The 24,615-nt window shown below is 38.2% G+C and overlaps 2 protein-coding genes, 1 non-coding gene and 1 pseudogene across 6 annotated transcripts in view; 1 reads left to right on the top strand and 3 right to left on the bottom strand.

The window, feature by feature from the left end:
• Positions 1 to 1,199: 1,199 nt before the first annotated feature.
• Positions 1,200 to 2,473, bottom strand: LOC123651220. 2 transcript variants are annotated; one of them, XR_006739775.1, is made up of 2 exons: positions 1,716 to 1,756; positions 1,200 to 1,509 (listed from the first exon to the last, which is right to left on the bottom strand). XR_006739775.1 is itself a non-coding variant. In XM_045571705.1 (2 exons), exons 1-2 carry the CDS (start codon positions 2,460 to 2,462, stop codon positions 1,386 to 1,388), a joined length of 714 nt encoding a protein of 237 aa, XP_045427661.1. In that variant the 5' UTR covers positions 2,463 to 2,473; the 3' UTR covers positions 1,200 to 1,385. The 2 variants fall into 2 exon arrangements, 1 of the variants encoding a protein (XP_045427661.1); XM_045571705.1 differs by lacking the exon at positions 1,716 to 1,756 and adding an exon at positions 1,873 to 2,473.
• TMEM161B (transmembrane protein 161B) overlaps positions 1,938 to 24,615 on the top strand; it is a 51,911-nt gene continuing 29,233 nt past the window's right edge. Inside the window, exons 1-3 of one of the 3 annotated variants that reach the window (XM_036409788.2) lie at positions 1,938 to 2,064; positions 9,608 to 9,711; positions 23,256 to 23,339. In XM_036409788.2, the coding sequence (XP_036265681.1) occupies positions 2,062 to 2,064; positions 9,608 to 9,711; positions 23,256 to 23,339 (191 nt within the window). In that variant the 5' untranslated portion in view covers positions 1,938 to 2,061. Of the gene's footprint in view, positions 2,065 to 2,509; positions 2,529 to 9,607; positions 9,712 to 19,603; positions 19,679 to 23,255; positions 23,340 to 24,615 lie in introns of those variants that run through there. The other 2 variants (XM_045571703.1, XM_045571704.1) reach the window with 2 other exon arrangements.
• LOC118703980 lies at positions 15,431 to 15,532 on the bottom strand. Its single transcript, XR_004983219.1, has one exon. It is a non-coding gene; the product is annotated as a U6 spliceosomal RNA (small nuclear RNA).
• Positions 22,173 to 22,776, bottom strand: LOC118702954 (annotated as a pseudogene).

Genomic DNA, 24,615 nt, shown 5'->3' with positions numbered 1-24,615 from the left:
TGACAGCCTGATAGCCGTTCCCCTTCTGCACCTTTTCTTCCCCAAGGATAGCAGCTGCTTCCCCAGACTCACAGGCAGAGGACTCCAATCTATCTACCACACTCACCACTGCAGATGCCCTTGGCCTGCACAGCAAAGCGGAACCCTTGAGGAAGCGAGGAAGCACTGGATCCCTCCTCAGCAAGAAGTTTCACAAACAATTTTGGCAGCTCCCTGCCCCCAACTGTTCCCAAGGTTAGTACTTACTATTGCTGTTATGCTATTTCTCCACCCACAAAACAGAACCTTGGCCTAACCCAATCCGTACACTCATCTCTAGCCCCCTTTCTAGTTTATTTATTTTTTTAAATATATTTTATTAATTTTTTACAGAGAAGGGAGAGAGCTAGAAACATCGATGAGAGAGAAACATTGACCAGCTGTTTCTTGCACCCCCCCCCCCTACTGGGGATGTGCCCGCAACCAAAGTACATGCCCTTGACAGGAATCGAACCCCAGACCTTTCAGTCCGCAGACTGACGCTCTACCACTGAGCCAAACCGGTTTCGGCCCCCTTTCTAGTTTAAAGCAACTGCCCTGTGCATGCTTCGTTTGGATGGCTCAGAGCTCTGATTCCCAGGGTCTTTTGACCATTTATTTATAGCTTGGATACCATGCTTTCCAAGTAGTTTAATGAGGGTGAAATAGAACATCTATAGCCGCCTCTGCCTACCCAACCTCCTTAACTTCTGCAGCTTCTTAGTTTCCCTCAATTCTAGCTTTGTGACAAAACTAGACCCATAGATGAAACTGCAGGCAGTCTTGACTTAAGCCAAGATCTCCAAGTTGTGAGATTAATTTCCGGAATAAAGGTCCTCTGTATATCCATTTCAAGCATGCCTCCAAAGCTGTTTCCTTAGAGCCAAAGAAAAAGAGAAAAAGAGCCAAAACCGGATTGACTCAGTGGATAGAGAGCATTGGCCTGCGGACTGAAGGGTCCCGTCAAGGGCACGTACCTTGGTTGCAGGCACATCCCCTGTGGGAGGTGTACAGGAGGCAGCTGATAGATGTTTCTCTCTCATCGATGTTTCTAATTCTCTATCCCTCTCAATTCCTCTCTGTAAAAATCAATAAAATATTAAAAAATAATAATAAAGAGAAAAAGAGAGTCGATGGGTACCAATTTGGGGGAGAGAAAAAAAAAAAGCACACACACAAAATTAAGAGGCATATAGGAGATTTTACTTTCTTTGAACTGATGCTACATGTGTATGTCTATTTTAAACCAAAAGGAAACCGTTCATGTTGCAATGTGTTAAACTGGCAGAATTCTCTTCCTGGTTTCTCTGCTGTCGGTAGATGTTCTTCTGGCTTCCGCTGGTTCCTCTGAAGCGTGAGGCACCTTCTCAGGTCCATGCCAGCGCCCTGAGGACAGGGAGAGCTGGAGGACCACTCCTGCAGGGAGCGAAGAGGACAGGGGCACAGGTCTCCTCCGACCCGTCCAGTCCCCACAAGGAGCCAGCCCCAAACCTGGAAGGTCCAAAGAAGAAAGGGCGTGGCTGAGCTGATTCCTGAGCGGCCTCAGCCCGATCTGCTGGGTCTGGGGTCGGCTGCTACCCCATCCCCCACCCCGCGCCTCCATCCCCTCCCCGAGGAAGGGTGCGCTCCCGCGCCAACCACCCGACCTGCCTCGGGTCCTGGCAGGCGCCACAATGGGGAGCCGCCCGCACACCCACCTGCCGCTCTGCGTCTGCGCCTGCGCCTGCGCCTCCTCCCGCCCCCGCCCCGCCCCCGTCCCCGTCCCGCGCGCGTGCTCTCAAGGTCAGCCCCGCCCCCGCCGCTGCCCCGGCGCCGCGGAAGGGGCTGCGGAGGACGTCTCTGGCGTCTCCTCACCTCTGCGTGGCGTGGGGTCGACGCCGCTCAGGAGAGGGGCGGGACTTCCTGTCCCGCGCGGGCAGGACTTCCGGGAGAGCCGGAAGACCCACTGCCCCGTGGAGTGGAGAGGTTCCCGGCTGCAGGATTGGGAAGGCAAGGTCCTGGACGGCTGCGGTGACTCCAGGGCCGGTACCCGTGCTTGGCGTCATGGTGAGTCCTCCTGGGAGGGCTGGCAGGGACGGCAGGGCCCGGAGGTCGGCCCTGGGAAGGCAGCCGCGGGTCCGGTGCCCCGCGGAGGATGGAGTGGGCGGGAGCCATGGGATGAACCGCAGGGCAAGACCCACCTGCCTGGCAGCGCCTGGGCCCCTGAGAACACACCGTCTGCCCCGCCTCACCGCGAGTCCTGTCCAGGAGGACGGAGGAGCAGGAGCCAGAGTGTCCGGGGCCCATTCCCAGACTGCGGCGCGTGGTCCCAGAGTTGACCTTGCCCTGTGGGTTGGTGGTTGCAGGTGGTCCCGGAGTTGACCTTGGCTGGCCAGTCTTCTCGGGCCTCTCCTTAGCTGCAGGGCAGGGGCCAACACGTCAGATCTTAGACCTGCCCTTAGCATCTCAGGCGGGACACTACGGATCCCCAGGTAGAGGATGAACGCCTGTCACTTAAAGAAACGGACAAGGTCAGCTCTTACCTTTCCAACCCAGCCCTGTTGGAATTGGAAAACGTGCCAGATAAAATTAAAAAATAAATAAAAAAATCCGGACTCAGTAAGGAAAGACTGAAGTCGAAAGGAATATTGCAAGGGTGTAGGGGAAGAGCCTATTACAATAGGGAGAATGCCTACACTCCGCAAGAGTTTCCAAAGTTAGGCAGGAAGCGTTTTTCTTTCACAGAGAGGAGGAAGCAAGGCTGAAAAGAACCAGGTGTGCAGAAGTGAGATGAAAGGTTTTATGGCCTGGTAGATCAGAGATTGCTTTACCCTCAAATCAGCCTATCTGTAAAGGAGTCAAGGGGTTGTATACTGTTTCCTTTTGAGGGTGGGCCAAAGTTCAGAGAACTGAGGGAAGGTTCTTAAGCAGAATTTGGGTAATCAATATTTTATTCCAATTGATCTACAGGGGCAAGCAGGCCAGCTAGTCATTTACGAAGCAAAGAATGTGAATTTGCAGGTTTATGTCTGGCCTTGTCATATGTAAAAAAGGGAGTCTTCTGGCCGAAACTGGTTTGGCTCAGTGTATAGAGCGTCAGCCTCAGACTGAAGGGTCCCGGGTTCGATTCCGGTCAAGGACATGTTGGTTGCAGGCGCGTCCCCAGTGAGGGGTGTGCGGATGGCAGCTGATCCATGATTCTCTCTCATAGATGTTTCTGACTCTCTGTCCCTCCCCCTTCCTCTCTGTAAAAAATCAATATATTTAAAAAAAAGGGGGGGGGGGTCTTCTGTTGGCTTTACCCATGTCTTATGGGGACTAGAGGTTCTTTACAGTAAGTCATGTCCAGAATACAAAAGGGTGGGGTAAGGGTGAGTGAATTTCTTAACCTTTGCTGTTTTCCAATGTCACAGGGGTCCAGTAAAATTCAACATTGTCATTTTCTTGACTACATAAAAGATTTCAAATGCTCGTCTGGAAGGGATTCTTTCTGGGAATTTAGTTTTAGTTTGCCATGCCTTTTCAGGACTAAATATTGACATTGTTCAGCTATTGTATATAATAATTGACTTGAATGGCTTTTGGAGTGAATATGAAACAAAAGAAACTCTAAATGTTGTGGTTCCTAGCCCACTTTACTATGCTATGACTACTAACTTCTGACTTTTTTGGGCAGTGTGTGTGTGTGTGTGTGTGTGTGTGTGTGTGTGGTGTTTGTGTGTGTTAACCTCAATGAATAATACAGTATTATTTTTTCTTTATTATCAATGAAATTAGTGAAAGTGAACAGTCAAACTGGAAAGAGCCCAAGATAATAATTACTCCCCACCACCACCACCACCACCACCACCAATTTTACAGAAGGAAGAATCTGAGGTTTAGAAATAGGCAACAACTTACCTAAACTAACATAGTCTGTATTGGCATAGTCTGTATTAAAATTCAGATCATTTCTTTCTTTTTTTTTTTAATATGTTTTATTGACTTTTTACAGAGAGGAAGGGAGAGGGAGAGAGAGAGTTAGAAACATCAATGAGAGAGAAACATTGATCAGCTGCCCCTGCACACCCCCTCGCTGGGGATGTGCCTGCAACCAAGGTACACGCCCTTGACTGGAATCGAACCCGGGACCCTTCAGTCCCCAAGCTGAAAATCTGTCCACTGAACCAAACCGGTCAGGGCAAAATTCAGATCATTTCTTAAATTTAAGCTATTTTGAGTCCTTGGTCTTAAAAGTTAAAAGAGTGTAATGAAATCCTTGAATTCATAATAATCACAGGAAGCTGAACATGAATTTATTCTCAGTAGTCTGTGATGTTAAAAAAAAAAAAGGAGCTTTGTTTTAAGCTAAGGTAAACAAACTCATGCTGTTTCTCAAAATGTAACTTAAGAGAATGTCACCTGGAGAATGTCTCCAGCAGACAGGTAGTTGACTTTCTACATTTAGGTATTGTTTATATTTCTAAATTAATGACTTAACTCCACGTAAGCTTTCCCAGATATAAAATTGATAATATCTGTATGTGTACTTGTGGTCAATGCTTGAAATCCTTCATAAGAAAGGATTTAGCCATTAAAGGAAGTTGACAAGGATTGCATTTATTTATGATTCAGCTTGATTGAATTGAAAACTTTTGCAGTGATTGAAATGATATGGAAACAATGCTGGCCTCATAGAATTGGTTAAGAAGTATTCCCTCTGCTTCTATCCTCTGAAAGAGATTGTAGATAATTGGTATAATATCTTCCTTAAATGTTTGGTAGAATTCATCAGTGAACCCATTGGAAGGTTACTGATATTGATTCAATTTCTTTAATAGATAGAGACCTATTGAGATTGTCTACTTCTTTTGTCATTATTGGCAAATTGTGTCTTTCAAGAAATTGGTCCATTTTACCTAGGTTATAAAATTTGTGGGCATAGAGTTGTTCTTTATGTTCCTTATGATGTCCATGGGATCTCTGATGTCTCCTTTCATTTCTGATATTAGTAATTTGTGTCTTTCCTTTTTATCTTAGTTACTCAAATAGATTGATTTCATTGACCTTTTTGAAAAACTAGCTTTTGGTTTCATTAATTTTTCTCTGTAGGTGTCCTGTTTTCAGTTTCATTGAATTTTTCTCTTAATTCATATTATTTCTTCTGCTTACTTTGGATTTAATTTGCTCTTTTACTAATTCTCTAACGTGGAAACTTAGGTGATTTATTCTAAATGTTTTCTAATATATGCGTTCAATGTTATAAATTTCCCACTAAGCACTGCTTTTGCTGCATCCCATAAATTTTAAAAATTTAAAAAAATATATGTTTTTATTGATTTCAGAGAGAAGAAGGGAGAGACAGAGAGAGAAACATCAATCCGCTGCCTCCTGGGGATTTAGCCTGCAATCCAGGCAAGTGCCCTGACCAGGAATTGAACTGACCATCTCCTGGTGACTGGAACAATGTGCAGCCACTGACCCACACCGACTGGGCTGCATCCTATAAATTTTGATAAATTATGGAGGGTTTTTTTGTTTTGTTCAAAATATTTTTAATTTTTCTTGAGATTCCTCTTTGAACCATGGGTTATTTAGAAATATTTGATCTCCACATATTTTGGGATTTCCAGTTATCTTACTGTTACTGATTTACACTTTAGTTCCATTGTGATTTGAGAAAAGACATTCTATGATTTATTTGAAGTTGGTTAAGGTGTGATTTTGGTCCAGAATGCAGTCTATTTTGGTGAATGGACATGTGTATTTTGAAGGATGGGTTTTGGTCAGGTTTTATCAGTTAATCACATAGTAGCTGAGGTTCAGAGTTATTCTCAGTTCTCTAGCTTTTCCTCTGACTTCTCTCATTTACTACTTTCCAAAAGAGGCTTAGTTCAACTAATAGTAGAGACAGCTCTCTTGGTTAGTTTTTGGTTGATTCGGGTTAATTCCTAAGACCCAGTTTATACTTTGGTTTTTGGCCCACTTTCTAAATAAGTTGGTTCTTTTATTTGCTCTGAGATAAAAGCTCAAAGCAAAATTAATTAATTTTAGAAAAATCAGAAGATAGTCTAAAGTGTTCATTTCTAAGAGAGAATTTATTTTTTTTTTACTGTTGTGCTGTGGTTTTGTCCATGCTACAAAATAGGAATGAACACAACTTGCCCCAAAGGAACTTTGAAGAAATAAATTTGTCTGTAAATTGCCAGTTCTGGAAATGAACATTCTCTTGCTTTAAATTGCAATGTTTGTCCCTTTTGTTTCAGCAAACATTTAAAAATCGTGCTTTTATCTAAAAAAGTATTTCTTCAGTTATTCATTATTTGTTAAATGCCATCTGTATGTCAGGTATTGTTTTTGACAACAGAAATATAACTGTTTATAAGACAGTTCTTTTATGGGGCTTATGTTTCACTGGGACTATCTGATGGTAATCACATGAGACATAATATGTTAGTCATGGTTAATGCAACAGAAAGATAAAGCATGGTCTTCTAAATAAGGCATTTGGAGAAAGCTTCAAGAATAAGGTAATATTGGAACAAATATGAAAAAATGTGTGTGTGTGTGTGTACCTCCAGCCTATATGCCTATATTTTATTTAATAATCTGCATTTTTGTATCATATATTTTTAGTTTTTTAAGTTACTACATTTCTTGAGAGAATAAAACTCATTCACTCAGAATATCCTGATGTTACATTCATATCTTTTACCTACATAAAACAGACTTAATAACTTTATTGTTAAAATAGATTAAATGTCTTTCATGTTTTGGCCATAAACAAAAGATTTACAAAAACCTGAAACAGTTTCAGCTTTTGATACTTGGATATTGAGACTCAAGATCCTTATGTCTGATTATAATGTTTTATTTTTAAAAATATTTAGGTGTTATGTAAATCAATCTGCTCATACAAGCGTATCTTTAAAAGTGACTTTGGGAAAAGTACAATAAACATATTGCTTAAACTGGATAGTACATCAAATATGTGCCTTGAATAAATAGCCTGCTTGAACTAGAACTAGATGACCTCTATAGTTTGACTCACGGTTCTGTGATTTTGAATATGTGGATTTGTGAATATTATTGATGCACATTTAGTTGAATGTACATTGAGAGAACAAATTAATAATAATAACAATAATAGCTACATTTATTTAGTGATTAAAATTTATCTGCCCAACTTATATTAACTCATTTAAATCTTTATGAGTGGTTAAATCTTGGAATTTTTTTATCTTCAGGATTTAAAAAAAAATGATTTTAATATTTTTCAATTACAGTTGACATACAATATTAATTAATGACAGGTGTATATTTTTAGAATTGGAAATTTGTACATCTTAATTCCTTCCCCTTTTTCACCCATTTCCCTAATCACCCCACCCCTCTTCTGGCAACCATATATTTTCTGTAGAAATAATATAGCTTCTGATTATTATATTTCTAGAAAATCTTTCCCAACCCAGTTAATAACTAATATTACATCTTACATAGGGTTAGAGAAATTAATTATCACTTATTTCTAAGTACCTGCAGAAAAGTCCATTGGTTGGAACTCAACTAAAATCTAGCCAGGTGGAATCACTCATTATTTTGGGGATTATGTCATTTATTCTCTTTGAGTAAATATGTCTAAACATATCTTTCTTTTCTGTCTGTCAGAGGGCTACTTTAATCTCGTAAGCTTAGTTCAAATGTCACCTCTGAACCAGACATTCCCAGCTCTCCCAGGCAGATTGATCGATCTATCTATCTATCTATCTATCTATCTATCTATCATCTATCTATTCTTAAAGATATTTTTGATAGACTGATATTTTTTAAAGACTTTATTCTTTATGTTAAAAAAAATCTATACTAATAAATCTATACTAATAAAAGGGTAATATACTAATTAGACTGGGAGACCTGGACAAAGCCATGGTAGCAGGGCAAGCAGGCCAGCAGGGGGGGGAGGGGGCAGTTGGGGGTGATTAGGCTGGCAAGGGAGGACAGTTTGGGGCAAGAAGGCCCGCGGGGGGGGGGGGGGCAGTTGGGGGCAAGTAGGCTAGCATACAGAGTGGTTAGGGATGATTAGGCAGGCAAGCAGATGAGTGGTTAGGAGCCAGAGGTCCCAGATTGCAAAAAGGATTCACAGCTTGATTAGATAGATTGAATTATTAGCTTCATTTTATAGAAAAGGAAGCTGGTACAAAATGTTTAAATTACCTGTTCAAAATCAAACAACTAATAGATGATGCATTCTAACTCAGATAGTTTGGGTACAGAATTTATGCTCTCAAAATATACTATTCTGTTGCTTTTTAAACATATTTTTTATGTACCTGTTTGGTAAATTAAGTTTGAGGTAAGAATTCAACCTTATTTTTGGACTGCAAGGATAGAGATGCCACCAAAAGGAGTATAAAGATTGATCATCAGGTGGGAGTAAAGCAATGGATGTGGAAGACCTTGTGGGAAATTGCTGAGATTTAAGATAAGGAAATATAATTTGGCAAGGTGAAGTGATTTTGATGGTAGGTGTTTCAATGGAATGGAATGAAGTAACTATGGGGACGTATGAGAATGAAGTAGAAGCAATGAGAATAAGTCTTTTGAAAAGTGGTTATGAATCTGAGGATACAGGAGGACTACAAAGGAAAATTATTATTTTTTTGGAAAGATTAAAAGACTTAGAGGTGTTACAGTGCCAATATGATAGCAAGGATTTAAATAGAGAAGAGGTTAAAGAAGATGCAGGGAGGAAGCTATTAATATTCAGTGGCTGAGGTTCTTGAAAATCAAAGAGAGGATGGGATATGAAGCACAGATGTAGGGGATTTGCTTTGTGTGGGAATGCTCTTATTTCTGTTGGGTATGGAAAAAAAAATCTAGAATAGAAACAGGTGATTATGAGCCTGGTGGCAAGTGAGGCTTCACATCTGATGGTGTGTATTTTCTCTGTCAAATACATGTCCTCTGCTGACTGAGGAGTTAGAAGTTTAGGGCAGGTTGGAGGTATGAAGAGAGGAGAAGGTTTGAATTTTAGCTGTCATGGAGAACAGGAGAGGACTGATGAGACCACACTAAGGGGTTTTTGGATGTTGTTAAAGGCCCACACACTGGAAGTTTGTGATGACAGCATGAATTAAAATTTTTTCATAGTGACTTTCAAGCCAGTCTTGACATATCACACTTAATATAATTAATACTTTCTAATCGTTCACTACCACTGTAGAATAAAAAAAATAGGCATACTGCTTTTAAAGCATGGCAAGCTGCTATTTTATGTGTATTGAGCAGTGAATTTGGAGAATAAGATATTACAAATTTTACTTCATTTTGATACCTTTACATAATGGAGGACATTTTTTGGGAATAGATTTTGAATGTATATGCTAATTCATTTAACTTTTGTTTACTTGGATGTGAAACTTGGGTAACTCATAGAGGATTATAAGATGCGATTGCATGTTTTAAGTTTAAACATATGTGGTCTTGAATGCTTAAATGCCAGAATAATACATATTTTAATAGCAACTCCTCTTTCTTAGAGTATCATTTTCAAAGTGGATAGAAAGTTTTCCATTTTGTTCTCAAATCTAACTTAATTATTGTTAAGTTTATTTTATTTTTTTTTACACAGGGTGTAATAGGTATACAGCTGGTTGTTACCATGGTGATGGCCAGCCTCATGCAGAAGATTATACCTCACTATTCTCTTGCTCGATGGTTACTCTGTAATGGCAGGTGAGTCGAATATAGGCTTACTGTGAGTAGCACTTTCAAATCTCTATTTAATTTACCAGGCTGATTAACTTCCTAGATAGTTAAATGCTAATTTCTATTTTCTAAAAATATGACAAAGGAAAGTTATGAGAAAAATCTAACATCCTTATTTTCTTGAAATATTAGTAGTTTATCTGTTTAACACACAGGTAATAGGGTCATGGTCAAGAGTTCAGTACCTCAACCTTCCCTTCCCCCCATTCGCTCCCCCACCCTAGGTCCCTTTTTGTCCTGGCCACTGAAAATACCACATAACTTTTCTAGTTACCTTTTTTACAGGTTTGTCAACAAAAGAATGAGAATATAAATTGCAGTGCTTAAATATTTCCACATGACCTATTATTAGTGACTCACTTGAGAGTTTACTATGATTTAGGGGTTCTTTTATTGCAGAGAATTTTGAACTTTAACTTAACAACGAGGGGGTGAAGAATTTTGTAGGATTTAATTTTGTCTACTGCACTATAAGCTTACTATATCCTCATTCCTTTACAAAAGAGCTAAGTTGCCTTGCTGAAATTTGTACAATAAAACAAAAAAATCAAAAGTAAAAAAGTATAGGAGATATAGTGTGGCAAAATCAGGAAAACTTTGCGTACAGAAATACATGCCAAAATCCTATGTAATTTTGAAAGGTGGTTTATAGTTTTGGTATCATGACTAGAATTTTATTTAAATTATTCATTTCCAATAAATAACCAAATTCTGTTATTGAGTCTCTTGTCTAGACTTTTGAAATTAGGAAACAATGGATAGCTCTAATGATTTTGTGTTCTGCAAAATAAATAGTAAACCTTTAATTCAGAACCATTCTATCAAAAAAACCTTAAATTTTCTCCATAGAATTTATTTTTTAGTTTTAATTATTTATATTCTTTTTTTGTTTGCTTATACTTTGTCCATATTAGTGTTTAAATATAGAAAATGTTATTCAGATTGCTTAAAAAATTTTTGATGTGTGTGTGTAAAATATGGGATCAGCTCTCTGAAAGTATATATTTTATTAGCAAAACAAACAATGACTGAAGTTTTAGTAAAGTTCAAAGTATCTATCAAAGCTGTTTATAAGTGAAAAAAATCAATCATCTATAACAGGGTTGGGGAACCTTTTTTCTGCCAAGGGTCATTTGGATATTTATAACATAATTTGTGGGTCTTAACTTAAAAATTAGCCTGCTCTGTTTGATCAGATGTTTAATCAACTCACTCCTAATGCCTTGAGTAGGGCCAGAACAAATGATTTCAAGGGCCTTATACGGGCTGTGGGACAGACCTTCCCCACCCCTAATCTATAAGGTTACTTGTTATGCCTTGTGTAATCATATTTACTTTTTTTTTTGTTTAGCAAAAACACTTTGCCATAAATCATGAAAAAGTAAACATCAGCCGAGCAAATTATTATTAATCTAAATAAATGGAATCTGAATTAATAAAATAGATAAAATACATTGCACATTTCTAGACTTTATGATGAGCCTCCAGTGAAACTTCTAGTTCTCTTTTGGCTGTAAAGATTTTAGCAGTCTTATCCCATTTAACTCTATAGACAACTTCCATGTTTGTACATAATTTGCTTTTTTCATTTATTTCTGTAAAACATTCACAGGGAGAAATTGAAAGACTTAAAATCTGATTCTCTTCTCTTTGTTAATATTAGACTAACGTATTTTTAAATCTTCACTTTTTGATAAGTATGTGTCATAAATATACACACTAATTTGAGAAGTTCAACCTTTAAAAATAAACATGAAGTTGATTTTTTTAATATTTATTTACTTTTGCAAACATTAAATTTAATTAATGCTTCTCAAATTCCAAATCAGGTTCTAAGGGTGCCAATCAGAATTTTCTAGTGATAGTTACTCTTCTTCTATAGTCACATTTCCTCCCAGTTTTGTTTTGTGTTTTTAAGACCATCTACCTTTCTTTAATGTTAACTCTGAAAATTTTAGGGTTATAAAAACAAATTGCTAAATGTTGTTTTCTAACTCCATTGAATAAGATAATTAACTTTACCATTTTGGAATAATTATTGTTTTATCAACCTTTTGTGATAATTTTATAAAGCAATATTGAGAAAATCTAAAATTCCTTATGTAGATTGCTCATATAAATATTTATTGATTAGAGATGACAGTTTGCATTTTAAACCATATGATGCTGCCGAGTTAATGAAATAAATACCTGAGGCCATTCTTATTGGCTATAAAATGCTTAAAGGAATTTAAGGGAAGAGGCTTGTGAAGACTTTTAAATTATGAATAGTATAGGATGGCTTGTGAGTTACCATATTGAATAGAACTGTTTAATAAAGCTATTCCAGTGAATAAATGTGTATTAACCTTAGCCTATGTGTGCATTAAGCACATGACTCAATTAATTGAGTCTGATAGAAGAAACTTCTTTTAGTTTCTATATATCATCTTACTATTTATTTCAGTAGTAAATATCTTCAAATTATGAATAAATGTTTATGTATTTTTCACCCTTATGGATTCTCTTTTTATATCCTATAAATTAATTTTTGTCTATGTCTCATCTACCTCTTTCTCTTTTGGAATGAAGGGTTTGAAGTGGCACTTGGCTCTATTATTTTGATTTAATCAGTAAGCCTGCCATTTTCCTAAAGAAGTAAATACCTTGAAGAAATAAGCAATTTTTGCTTATAAATTAGCAGCCTGGTGATTTTTAATATGAAAAAAATTACTAGTTTTCTGGCTCTTGTTAGGTAAGGTTTATATTTTGTTATTGGTGCTGTAGATCTGTAGTTTTTTGTTTTGTTTTTTAAAAAACGGTGTAGTCTTTAATCTGGCTTGAATTCCATTAGTATTATCTTTGCCATGTTATAAAACTTCATCCTGATAATATTTGTATTTCTTCTATCTCATTTGGATTTGTACACTCTGAGATAGAGAGGGGAGGAGACGTATTTGGTGTGTTTTATGGCCTCAGAAATCGCAGTGTTTAATAAAAGTTTCTCAGCTTTCTCAGAGAGGAGTTAGGGTCAAGTTAGGGAATCGGGTTGGGCAGCTCTCCAGGTAGATCCTTCACAAAATGGTGTTTTAAGGATTCAGCTATTCTTCAGTACTGACTTAGGGATTGTAAACTTTTGTCTTGTGGGGCCACTGTCGTCCTGCTGCCTTAGAGTCCTCTGTTAGATGCTGTGGCAGTTGGCAAGTCGAGAGAGAGGGAGTGGGCTATGGATCTTTCTGGAGATTCTAGGAGCCAAGCTTAGAAGTAGATGTATTATTTTTGCCCATGTCAAATAGGCTAGGGCCTTGTGGCTAGTTCAGTCCAAAGTACAAGGGAGTCTGGGAAATATAGTTTTCATTTTTACCTAGAAAGTAAATGTAGGATTGGTGAGTGTCTAATTTTTACAAATGAGAAAACAAATTTTAACTTTAGTCACGTTCAAATATTGAAAAATGAAACAGATCAGGCTTTTTACCCCAGAAGTCTAACACAGTGTACTATGGATTTGATTTTTGGATGCCCAACCACTCGAGACCTTGTCTGGGAACTGACATATTTGAAAAGAGCTTTATATTTAGTGGAGGTGAGTTTTTCTACAACCACAGTGATTTCTGCTGGTAGATTTTAGAGTAATATATTTAAGATTTTTTTTTTCCTACCCGTTTTCCTAGCTGTACTTGGCTTTTAGAAGATATCCTTCAAGTTAGAAGTAGTATATGGTTTCTCTTTACTTACTGTATTCTTATGGCTTCTCTATGACTACGTAGCCACCTAAGCTAAATTAAAAGATATATTGAAATAGAATTTAAGAAATATCTATTCAAATTATACCTCTCACCATTTGAGGTTAAATTTATTAAATATTCCTTTTTTTTTTTATAGGAAAGTATTTTTTGTTCTAGAATATATTATTAGTTCTCCCTCCCCCCACCACCCCCCATGCCTTTTTATATGACTATCTGATTTTGTTGAAGAGAATCTTGGTTTTATACGAGAACTTAAGTAGTAAGTTCGCTTATCCCCGTGGTTGGCAAACTGCAGCTCGTGAGCCACATGTGGCTCTTTGGCCCCTTGATTGAGGCTCTTTCAAAAAATACCACGGCCTGGGTGAGACTATTTTGAAGAAATGGCGTTAGAAGAAGTTTAAGTTTAAAAAGTTTGGCTCTCTAAAGAAATTTCAATAATTGTACTGTTGATATTTGGCTCTGTTGACTAATGAGTTTGCCAACCACTGTCTTATCCCAATAACATGTGAAAATCTCAACTGTAATCTTGAAAAACTCAAAGGAGTCTAATGCTCTCAGTTTGCCCTATTTCTTACTCCCTCCCTCCAAAGAAGAAAACTCCTGGGAAGTTGGTGTTTCTGTACTCTTAGAGTAAACTGCTTTCCCTACTAACATAAGGACCACTTGTTTTAACAGTAGCTCAGATCCCCTAAAGATGTTAGTTCTTTATAGTGTCCAGCATACCACTGATTTGTAGCCAAAGTATTCTACTTTCTATTGTAATTAAAGTTCCTTTCTGTTTTGAAGTTTGCTTGGCCCCTCTTTTCATGGAGAGGTAAGTGATAGGTTACATTCTTTGTACATTTGAATAGTGGGTTTTGCATGAGGAGTAGGGTTTGCTTTTTCTCTTTTATAGCTTCTTTGATGAACCTGCTCTCCATTTTCCCGATTCTTTAGCTCAAACTTATGCATTTTTCTCTACCCGTTTGCCTTCCTAGGCTCTCACTTTGATGTGCTCCTTCCCTTCATATGTCCCTTATTGAAAATGGTATGGTCAGATTTATTCTGATTTTGTCTCATCCAAAATTGGGTAAAGAGGGTGTAACAACACCTTCCTATTCAGTTGCTCTAATTATTTCTGCCTGTTCCCTTTTGCATGTTGCCTGACCCACAAATCTGCTAGTTCCCTTTGGTGAGAGAAACCTGCTATTCAAATGCACAGTAGGTGGGACCTATGACCTAAGGGAAAGGTTTAAACCTTCAGCTGCTACCCTTATGGAATGCCTGAGTCCTTGCTCTCCTTGCATTAGCTGTTTTAATTAACTTCCACTTCCAGAATGTCATTGGTGTTCTATTAAAATTTCCGGTTATTAACAGGAGACTGTATATGTATAATAAACAATATTTTAGCTGCTTGTATTGAAAGGTTTTCTAAGTGTTAAGTGCTATTTTCTCATAAGTTTTTGTTTTTTTGTTTTTTAATTGTCAAAATTTTGGAGATTTTAGAGTGGAGACTAAAGCTATTTAATGAGCTATGTGTATGCCCTGAAATAGAATTTTGTATGATTATTTATGTGTGAAAGCTTTTTAGCTTGCTCTGAGTACTAAGTTATTTGTTCAGGTTCAGATTTCCATTCTAAATTTCTCAAACCTTTACTTCTGAAATATTTTTAAAGTGGTTTGCTTTAAATGACATTGTTGCTTAAAGTCTTCAGAGGGTATAGATCAATATATTCTATATTTTCTGATACATTTTTTTTTCAGTGTTATTGAACTTCTTTAGTAAGAAAAGTTGTGGTCATATTTATACCAGAAAATAATTGAAAAAGCATTAAGTTTGTGGTTGTATATTATCTGAGACACTGACCATCTGAACATAAGTGAAAAAAGCCACTGAATAACCAAAGTGATTATCATAAAATACATACTTAGCTAAAAGGCTAGAGGTTCACTTTTTTAGTGAGATCCTAATATATTTTTTTAAATATATGGAACACCTCACGAATTTGCCTGTCATCTTTGCACAGGGGCCGTGCTAATCTCTGTATTTTTCCAATATGCTGCTGAAACTAATACTTTTTATTTTTTAAAAACTTTTATTTTTTTATTGTAAAAACAATATATGTTTATAATGTAGAATATGATGGATATCCTATTTAATAAAAGAGTAATATGCAAATTAACCATCACACCACTATACCTACAAGCCGCACCCACCAGCCAATCAGGAGTGAGTATGCCAATTAAACCAACCAAAATAGCTGCAGCCATGGAGTGAGCAGGAGGCTTGTGTTTCCCTGGCAATAGAAGAAGCCAAGCTTTCTGCCCAGGCCTCCACTCAAGGCTACAAAGTTTCAATTATAGAAGGTAAATGAATCCCAACAAAAATGGCTGCGGCCACAAAGCGAGCAGGAGGCTTGGGTTTCTCCAGCGATGGAAGAAGCCACGTTCCTGGCCTGCCCTGGCCTCCATGGAAGGCTACAAAATTTCAATTATAGAAGATAAATAAATCCCAGATACCAGAGCCTCCACTTGGGTCCCCAGGGGTGTGGCCGGCCTGCAAATCACCACAGGCTCCTTGCCCAGGCTGCCCCATGCTCCAAGGGAACCCCCACCTTGATCCAGGACACCTTTCAAGGTAAATTAGTCGCCCCCCACCCATGCACCAGCCCTCCTATCTAATAAAAGAGTAATATGCAGATTGACTGTCACTCCAACATATAAGATGGCTGCCCCCATGTGGACACAAGATAGCCACCACAAGATGGCCAGCAGGGGAGGGCAGTTGGGAGGGACCAGGTCTACAAGGGAGGGCAGTTGTGGAAGATCAGACCAGCAAGGGAGGGCAATTGGGAGGGACCAGGCCTGCAAGGGAGGGCAGTTGGGGGCAATCAAGCCTGCAGGGGAGGGCAGTTAGGGGTGACCAGGCCAGCAGAAGAGGGAAGTTGGGGGTTACTGGGCCTGCAGAGAAGGGCAGTTTGGGGGGGACCCAAGCCTGCAGGGGAGAGCAGTTGGGGGGGGGACCGGGCTGTCAGGGGAGCAGTTAGGCATCAATCAGTCTGGCAGGGGAGTGTTTGGGGGTGATTAGGCTGGCAGGCAGAAGCGTTTAGGGGCAACCAGAAGGTAGGCAGGCAAGCAGTTGGGAGCCAGCAGTTCTGGATTGTGAGAGAGATATCTGACTGCCCATTTAGGCCCCATCCTACTGGAATTGAGCCTACTGGAATCGAGCAGTCAGACATCCTTTGAAGGGTCCCAGTTTGGAGAGGGCTAGCCTAAGGGATACACACCCCCCTGCACTGGGCCTCTAGTATTGATATAAAAGGAAAAAGAAGGGGTAATAGACTATATTCTCATCAGCCAAAGATAATCACTGTGAAATTTTGTTATATTTCTAATTTTTTCCATTTATAGTTTACCTTCAGGGTTTATCATGTTCCTTCTGCCTAATATAGTAGCATAAAGCATTTTTCTCTAATTATATTTTTGTAGCCATTGTTATCTGCTACATATAATATAAAGTAATAAACTTTTGTATTTGTCTTCCAAGCCCCTGTTAGAAAGGCATAGTGCGGCAATACTAAGCATATTGCAAATAATTTTGCTGATATAGACATACCATCTAACAGTAAAGGAGAAGACTAAAAATTGAACTTAAAGTATAATAGATGGGAACCATATGCTATAGATTAAACTGTGTACTAAGTACTAACTATTGGGGGGAAATTATGAAGCTATACTTCTAGGTTTGAATTCATGATCTTAGACCTTAGATGGCCACTTAGTCTGAGGCTGAGGCTAAAGTACTTATGAGATATCAAGTGAAAATAGCAAGAGGGTAACTATATTACAGTCTACAACTCAGACACTTTGATGTCATTACATAATTTCGGCTTTTAAATCCATAGGAATTAATAAGATAGCCTAAGGAGAAAATAAAACATGGTAGAAGCTAAACAATTAATAAGGACGTGAGAAAGTAAAGTTTATAGAGACAATAAAGCAACTGACACAGAAGAGAGAAAAGGTCAAAGGCAGTCTTTGTATGCTCTACTTCATAGACAACTTTTCAACCCCAAATCCTTTCTCCTGATGCTTGTCTGCCTCAGCCTCACACTAAGCCCTTAAAACCAAAGCCAATTACTCTTATCTTCACAGCACCAAACCCACAATCGTAGTTACACATGTATACCTTCTTTTCTTTAATGTTATATATTTTAATTTTTGTCTATGAAGGAAGTTCCTGTCTGTCAGGCCTCAGTTCCTGCACTTGTACTCTGTGCCCCATTTCTTCTAACCTTCACCCAGACTTTGCTTCTTTGACCTTTTCTTTCTTCTATGTCAGTTGCTTTATTGTCTCTATAAACTTTACTTTCTCACTTCCTTATTAACTATTCAGCTTCTATCATATTTTATTTTCTCCTTAAGCTATCTTATTAATTTCTATGGATTTAAAAACCACAATTATGTAATGACATCAAAGTGTCTCTGAGTTGTAGACTATAATATACAATTACCCTCTTGCTATTTTCACTTGATATCTTATAGGTACTTAAAAATTTAGCATGCTTAGATTCTTTATTTCTTCCAGCTCTACTCCATTTCAGAAAATGTACCACCATCTTTCTCAAATTGGAAATGGTAGACATAATCCTTAATTCCTTTTTTCTCTCCCTGACTTTAAGTCCATCAGCAAGATCTGTTGATTCGATATCCAAAATATCTCTCTCTGCTCTTCTAGCCTCCAGTTCACAGAGCAGTAAAAGAGATCTTAAAATGCAAATCAAGCCTTTCCTCCTGCCTTGAGACCATTACTTTAGCATAAAATTTAAACTCCATACCATGACCCAGGAGGTTTTGCATGATCTTCTTTTCAGCCCCCTTCATATGTTTCTCCTTGCACATGGTGCTACTGCCTTCTTGGTCTTTTGGTTACTGCAGTGTTCTTTCATGCTTTTGTGCTTTTGTGCATGCTGTTTTCTGCTTGAAATGCTCTTCCCCTCTATTCTTCTTATCCTTAGCTTTCTGGGTAAGTGTCATTTAAAGAGGTTTTTTTTACCTAATATTTAAGCCGTATGTCTCTCATTCACACCACTTGTTTGGTTCTTTTGTGTGGTACCCACTTTATGATTTTTTGTCACATTTTTAAAATAAATACTGATTTTCAGAAAAGGAAGGGATAGAAACATCAGTGATGAGAATCATTGATTATCTCCTGCACGACCCTGCTAGGTAGGAATTGAGCCCACAAACTGGGCATGGACCCTGACCAGAATCGAACCATGACCTCCTGGTTCATAGGTGGATGCTCCAACCATCGTGCCACACAGTCCAGGCTGTCATATTTTTTATTGGTTAAATTCTGCCCCAACTGGAATATAAGTATCAGCAAAGCATGAACTTACGCTTTATTGTGTGTGGTTATACTCCATTGTCTAGGAGAGTACTTGACCATATTTATTCAATGAATGAATGTTCAGAAGAGTAACAGAGTAGAAGGGACCCTAAGAGTACCCAACAGAGCATCCTTAAATTCCAGCTTTGAACTAATGAAGATGACCTGAGTTGTCATATAAGAATTATAAAATAAATGCAATCCAGAAATAAGAGTAAGGAAATGAGTATATTTAAAAGGAAAATGAGTATTAGAAAATGTAAGGGTCTTAAAATATTTTATTATTCCAGGATTTTAAATGTAATCTAACTTTTCTTATATTATGAGCTAAACAACTAAGTTTAGTCTCTAAATTGAATTATTGCTTAAGTGTTTTTCTAAGTGTTATGTAGTCAGTTCTCATCATTTGTGTATTCTATATTTGTGATTTGCTTACTTATTAGTTTATTTGTAAAATGTATTCATTGAAGTACCACAAAATCCATAGCTGTGATACTTTGGAGGTATTGTAGTTCACAGACATGCAAAGTGGGAAAATTTTGAATGGCCCTGTGCCCAAGTTCCCAGCAAGTGAGGTCTTACTGTTTCCACTCTCATATTTTAAACATGTTCTTTTTGTCCTACAAATATGTCCTTTTTGTAGTCTATTTAGTGCCACATTTTTCATTTTTGCTTTTTGTTGATGTCTTTACTATTAAAAATGGCTTCCAAGCATAGTACTGAAATGCCATTTAGTGTTCCCAAGCAGAAGAAAGCTATGATGTGTGCTATGGAGAAAATTTGCTACAAATATTCATAGAACTCAGGAAAATACAATACTTATGATTACAATTATTAGGTAAGCTTTGCTGAGGCATGAGTTATATCTCTCTTGGCTGTGAACTTAATGAATTAACAATATATAACATAAACACACATACAATATTATGTATTGACTAGAGGCCCCTTGCATGAAATTCATGCACTGCAGGGCAGGGATCCCTGCACCCTCTCCATCCAGGACCCTTCTGGGGATGTCCTTCTCATAATCCGGGACTGCTGGCTCCCAGTTGTTCACCTGCCTGCCTGCCTGGACTTCAGAAGAAATTTCAGGAAGTGCCTACTAACCCATGTTAATTATAGTTTAGGGACTTTTTGGTTAGAATATATGTTTTGTTTTAAAATCTTTAAAAGGAGAAATGAATTCATTTTGGTTCAGTGATCCTTTTTGGGCACTTACTGCCAGTAACTGTACATAAAATCTTCACTCCAAGAATTTTTCAGTCAGTGAGATATTCCATTTTAACCCAAATGATCTGATTAAATTTTTTCACTAACTGTAGTTAGCAAAGACAAAATCCTCTGTAAGAATACCCAGGCTTGAGATGTCCGCTGCAAGTTCTTGGCAAACCCAGGCTACCCTACTTCTGACAACCAGCTATTGGCTACAAATAAGTGCATTTTACAACCCCCTCGGATTAAGTAGTTTGTTAAAATGACTAGAGCTTAGTAAAGTGTTGTAGTTATGATTATAGTTCTATTGTACTATAGTATTACAGTTCATATAGTACTAGAGGCCTAGTGCATGGATTAGTGCATGGGGGGGGGGTAGGGAGGTCCCCTTAGACCTGTGCCCCCTCACAATCCAGGACCCCTTGGATATAGTGCCCCAAGCCGCAGGCAGCCAGGGAGGAGCCATTCGTGCTGCCGTGGAGTAGGGAGAGGCTCCTGCCACTGCAGCTGAACTCACCAGCCCGGAGCCCAGCTTCTGGCTGAGTGGTGCTCCCCCTGTGGGAGCGCACTGACCACCAGGGGGCAGCTCCTGCATTGAGCATCTGCCCCTTGGTGGTCAGTGTGCGTCATAGCGACTGGTTGGCCGGTCGTTTGGTTGCTTAGGCTTTTATATATATATATATATATATATATATATATATATATATAGATAGATAGATATAGATATAGATATAGATATAGATATAGATATAGATATAGATATAGATATATAGATATAGATAGATTGATTACATTTGGGAAAGAGCCAGGGTATGTCACCCTCCTGGCACATCATGATGTTGACTTACCAGGAAACTCCTCTGAACTTCAGCTTCTAAAGATTTTGTGATGTTTGATTGTAGAGGTATGATTGGTCACATAGGTATCAACCTCATACTTGAAGTTAAATCTCTAGCTACCTTTCTTCTCCAAGGCTGCTATTTCTGGTAGTAAATGGCCTCCAACCTGAAGCTGTTATGCAACTGTGAGTCCCCTCATTGGCATAACATAGACACCCCCTATTACTAAGGAAATTCCAAGGGCTTTTTAAAAACTTTTCATTAATCTCCAGAGAAAGAGAAAAATGTGGATAGGTGAGCAAAACATTGATCAGCTGCCTCCTGCATTGTCCTCACTGGAGATTAGGCCTCCAACCCTTTGGTGCGCAGAGGATGCCCAACTATCTGAACCACAGTGACCCCAAGGGCTTTTGAAGCTTTGTGCCAAGAACTGGGGACAGTAATCAGATATATTCTTTATTTTATCACAGGGAGACTGCCTTATAAACAGTAAAAGGTAAAAGTGGAGTTTGCCAGATAGGTACATAGGTGTTTATAAGTAGAACCATAAATGCCAAAATACCAGGAATGAAACACTGTGAAATACATTGTCATTTAGTCTAGATAGATTGTCATGTTCAAAAGGGGAATTGTTGAAGGTGGATCCAGTGAAGTAGCAGGTAACGAAATGCTGTGGAACAGAAGGTCACAAAACCTAAACATATTTGGGCCTTATGTGTTTTAATTTCAATGGAAAATTTCCAACATATACAAAGAGTAAACAATAATATAATGACTATATAATATCATGAGCTCCTATGTACTCATCACAATTAATAGCTGGTTGTCAGTTTTTTCATCTCTTCTCTCCTCTAAACATATTATTTGTAGCAAATATTACTTCATTCATAGATATTTCAGTATACATTTCTAAAATATATGAGCTTTTTAAATATTACTCTTATCGCATTATTACACCTAAAAAATTTCTAACATTAAATTTCCAGTCATTATTCAAATTGTCAGTTCTGCAGTGTTTTTAAAAACAGCAAGTCAATTGCTAATATTTTTTAAATTGGCATATTTCACTTTAAAAATCTAGATTTTTTTGTAATTGAAAAATTGCAAGCTCTAGCAAAACTGTTTCTCTTTTATGACAATAGGACCTTGGGTAGAGTCCTTGTCTAGCTGTTTTACTCACTGCTTCACCCTGTGAAGAGTCCTAGAAAGGATTTAAACAGGCATATTTCTTGGTAAGATTTGCATTATGGAAAAATAACTAAAGGTAGGATCAGAATGTGCTCAGGAGAGTATCCAGAGAGACAGTACAGGGCAGACAAGAAGACACCATCTGATGGGATCCACAGTGTGTATGATCATACCAGCCGGGCCTTCTGGTTCTCCACCAGTGTGGCGACAGTGGTAACCCCTGCTCAAGGACAGGTGGCTTCTTGGTGGTGACAGCCCCTTTGCTGGCAGCTTTCTTCTCAGCCCTTGCCAACAGTCTCTGCTGCTTCTCTCGCTTTGTCTCTGGTCTGTACTTGTGAGCCAGTTTTAGCAGTTGAGTAGCTGTTTGGTGGTCCAGGGCCTGAGTGAATTGGTTAATGGCAGAAAGCACTTTTAGACCCTTAACAGAGAATAGCCTTTTGTCCCTGCAGCCGAGTGTAGTGGGGCCATGTGACAAAGCAGTTGCGATCCCTTTGTAGCTGGATGTCCTTCTACTGCCAACACTCTTTGAGTCTTTTCCCAATCCAGGATTTACCACCTTCTTGGCCTCCTGCTTCATGACAGGAGGGGCTGGCACAACCTTCCTCCCCTTAGCCTTCTTTCCTTTCGGATCTTGGGTGGGGGGTGGAGAGAGAAAGTGTAAAGAATAACAGCGATTTACTCTAATTTCTATACACATAAAATTTGATATTTCTCCAACTAAATTAAAGGAAGGAAAGCAAGCAAAGACCACTTGTGTTTTGGGGAGCACTCAAAGGACTCTCTTTTTTTTTTCAGTTCCTTTTGTGTAAATGAAGGGGTGGGTAGAGAAGTCTAATGTGCTGCTGCAGCTTGCCTGCAGTTTACTCCATTTACTTTTAATAGTAAGCCTGTATCATCTTAATGTATGTTAATACATTGTTGTAAGAAACATACCAACAAACAACACTTCCGGGTCTGGCATCTATCTAGTAAGTGCTTGGCTTTGCTAGATTTGAATCTAAATAAATCCTTTTAAGGCTTAAGCAGTAGTATCCGTTAGTATCAGATTAGAGTTTTTACTTGATACTCTAATAGAAAACTCTCCACAAATAGAAAACTCAGTAAATATTTATAGAACAAATGAATAATTCTGGTGATTTTCATTACTTTATTTAAAAGGATTCCTCTTTTTCTTAGTTTAAGGTGGTATCAACATCCTACAGAAGAAGAATTAAGAATACTTGCAGGGAAGCAGCAAAAAGGGAAAAGCAAAAAGGATAGGTAAGTTATATTGTTGAATTTGTAAATATTTGACACAGTTTATGTAAGTACATTTTTGTACATTGGTTAAAGGAACATTTACTAATTACACCGTAAACAGTTTATAAGCTTGAGCTCAAAGTCCATGATCTAAAATATTGACTCACCCTCTAAGAAATACCTTTTATAATAATCTAATATGTAAGGACAAAAGTGATTATTATACTTAAGAATAGTCAACTATATTTTTTGTGTTTCAGTAATGAAAACAAATAGCCATCATATTAAAATTCAGTGTTGGGATTGATGGGGAAGACTCATAATCCATGTCTTTATATAAGTCAGTTAAAGATAGCAGTTAGGTCAAAACCGGTTTGGCTCAGTGGATAGAGCGTCAGCCTGCAGACTGAAGGGTCCCATGTTCAATTCCGGTCAAGGGCATGTACCTTGGTTGCGAGCACATCCCCTGTGGGGGGTGTGCAGGAGGTGGCTAATTAATGTTTCTCTCTCATCGATATTTCTGGCTCTCTATCCCTCTCCCTCCCTTTCTGTAAAAAATAAATAAATAAAACATATTTAAAAAAATAAAATAAAATAAAAATAAAGATACCAGTTTGGATGCCTTCCCATCTTTTGCTACCACTCTGTTGATATTGGGAAATTCATATGCTTTTGACTTCTGTTTCCTCATTTTTTACATTAAAGAGTAGATAAGATAACTTATTAGGTGCCATTAAGCTGCTGAATTATTATTTTGATGTTTAAAGTTTATAAAGAAAAATCAACCTGAATGGACCACAGCAGCCTCATCTGTGAAATAGAAGGACCAAACTAATTTTGAAGAATCCTTTCAGCTTTAGTATTTTATATTTCTATTTAAATAGCATTCTCAATGAAAGTGCTTGTTAATTAGTCTTTCTGAATGGGCCTTAGTTTTAGATTCCTCAGTTGGGGATGGGGAAGACTTCTTAGGACTTGAAATTGTTATTCTAATACTATAAAATGTCAATGAGAACATTTTAAAAATTGCAAAAAAATTTATTTATTATTAATGTTTTAAATATATCTTTATTGATTTTAGAGAGAAAGGAAGGGAGAGAGATAGAGAAAGATACATTGATTGGCTGCTTCCTGCATGCCCCCCACCAGGGATCAAGCCCACAACCCCAGTCATGTGCACTAACCAGGAATCAAATTGGGGACCTTTTGGTTCATGGGTCGATATTCAACCACTGAGCTATACTAGCTGGGCTAAAAATTCTTTAAACATGAATTACAAATAAACCTTGAGGCTCTT

The sequence above is a fragment of the Pipistrellus kuhlii genome, unplaced genomic scaffold, assembly GCF_014108245.1.
Source record: "Pipistrellus kuhlii isolate mPipKuh1 unplaced genomic scaffold, mPipKuh1.p scaffold_m20_p_4, whole genome shotgun sequence".
Classification (NCBI taxonomy): Eukaryota; Metazoa; Chordata; class Mammalia; order Chiroptera; family Vespertilionidae; genus Pipistrellus; species Pipistrellus kuhlii.
Note: the sequence above shows the minus strand (reverse complement) of the source record. Positions and strands in the feature narration are given on the sequence as shown.

What these genes read in the sequence shown, in the direction of transcription:
- LOC123651220 (XM_045571705.1), bottom strand. Translation starts at nt 2,462, where the DNA reads ATGCTAAGGGCAGGTCTAAGATCTGACGTGTTGGCCCCTGCCCTGCAG. An exon ending in CGACCCCACGCCACGCAGAG is followed by an intron (nt 1,510 to 1,872) that starts GTGAGGAGACGC and finishes TGGACCTTCCAG; the next exon opens with GTTTGGGGCTGGCTCCTTGT.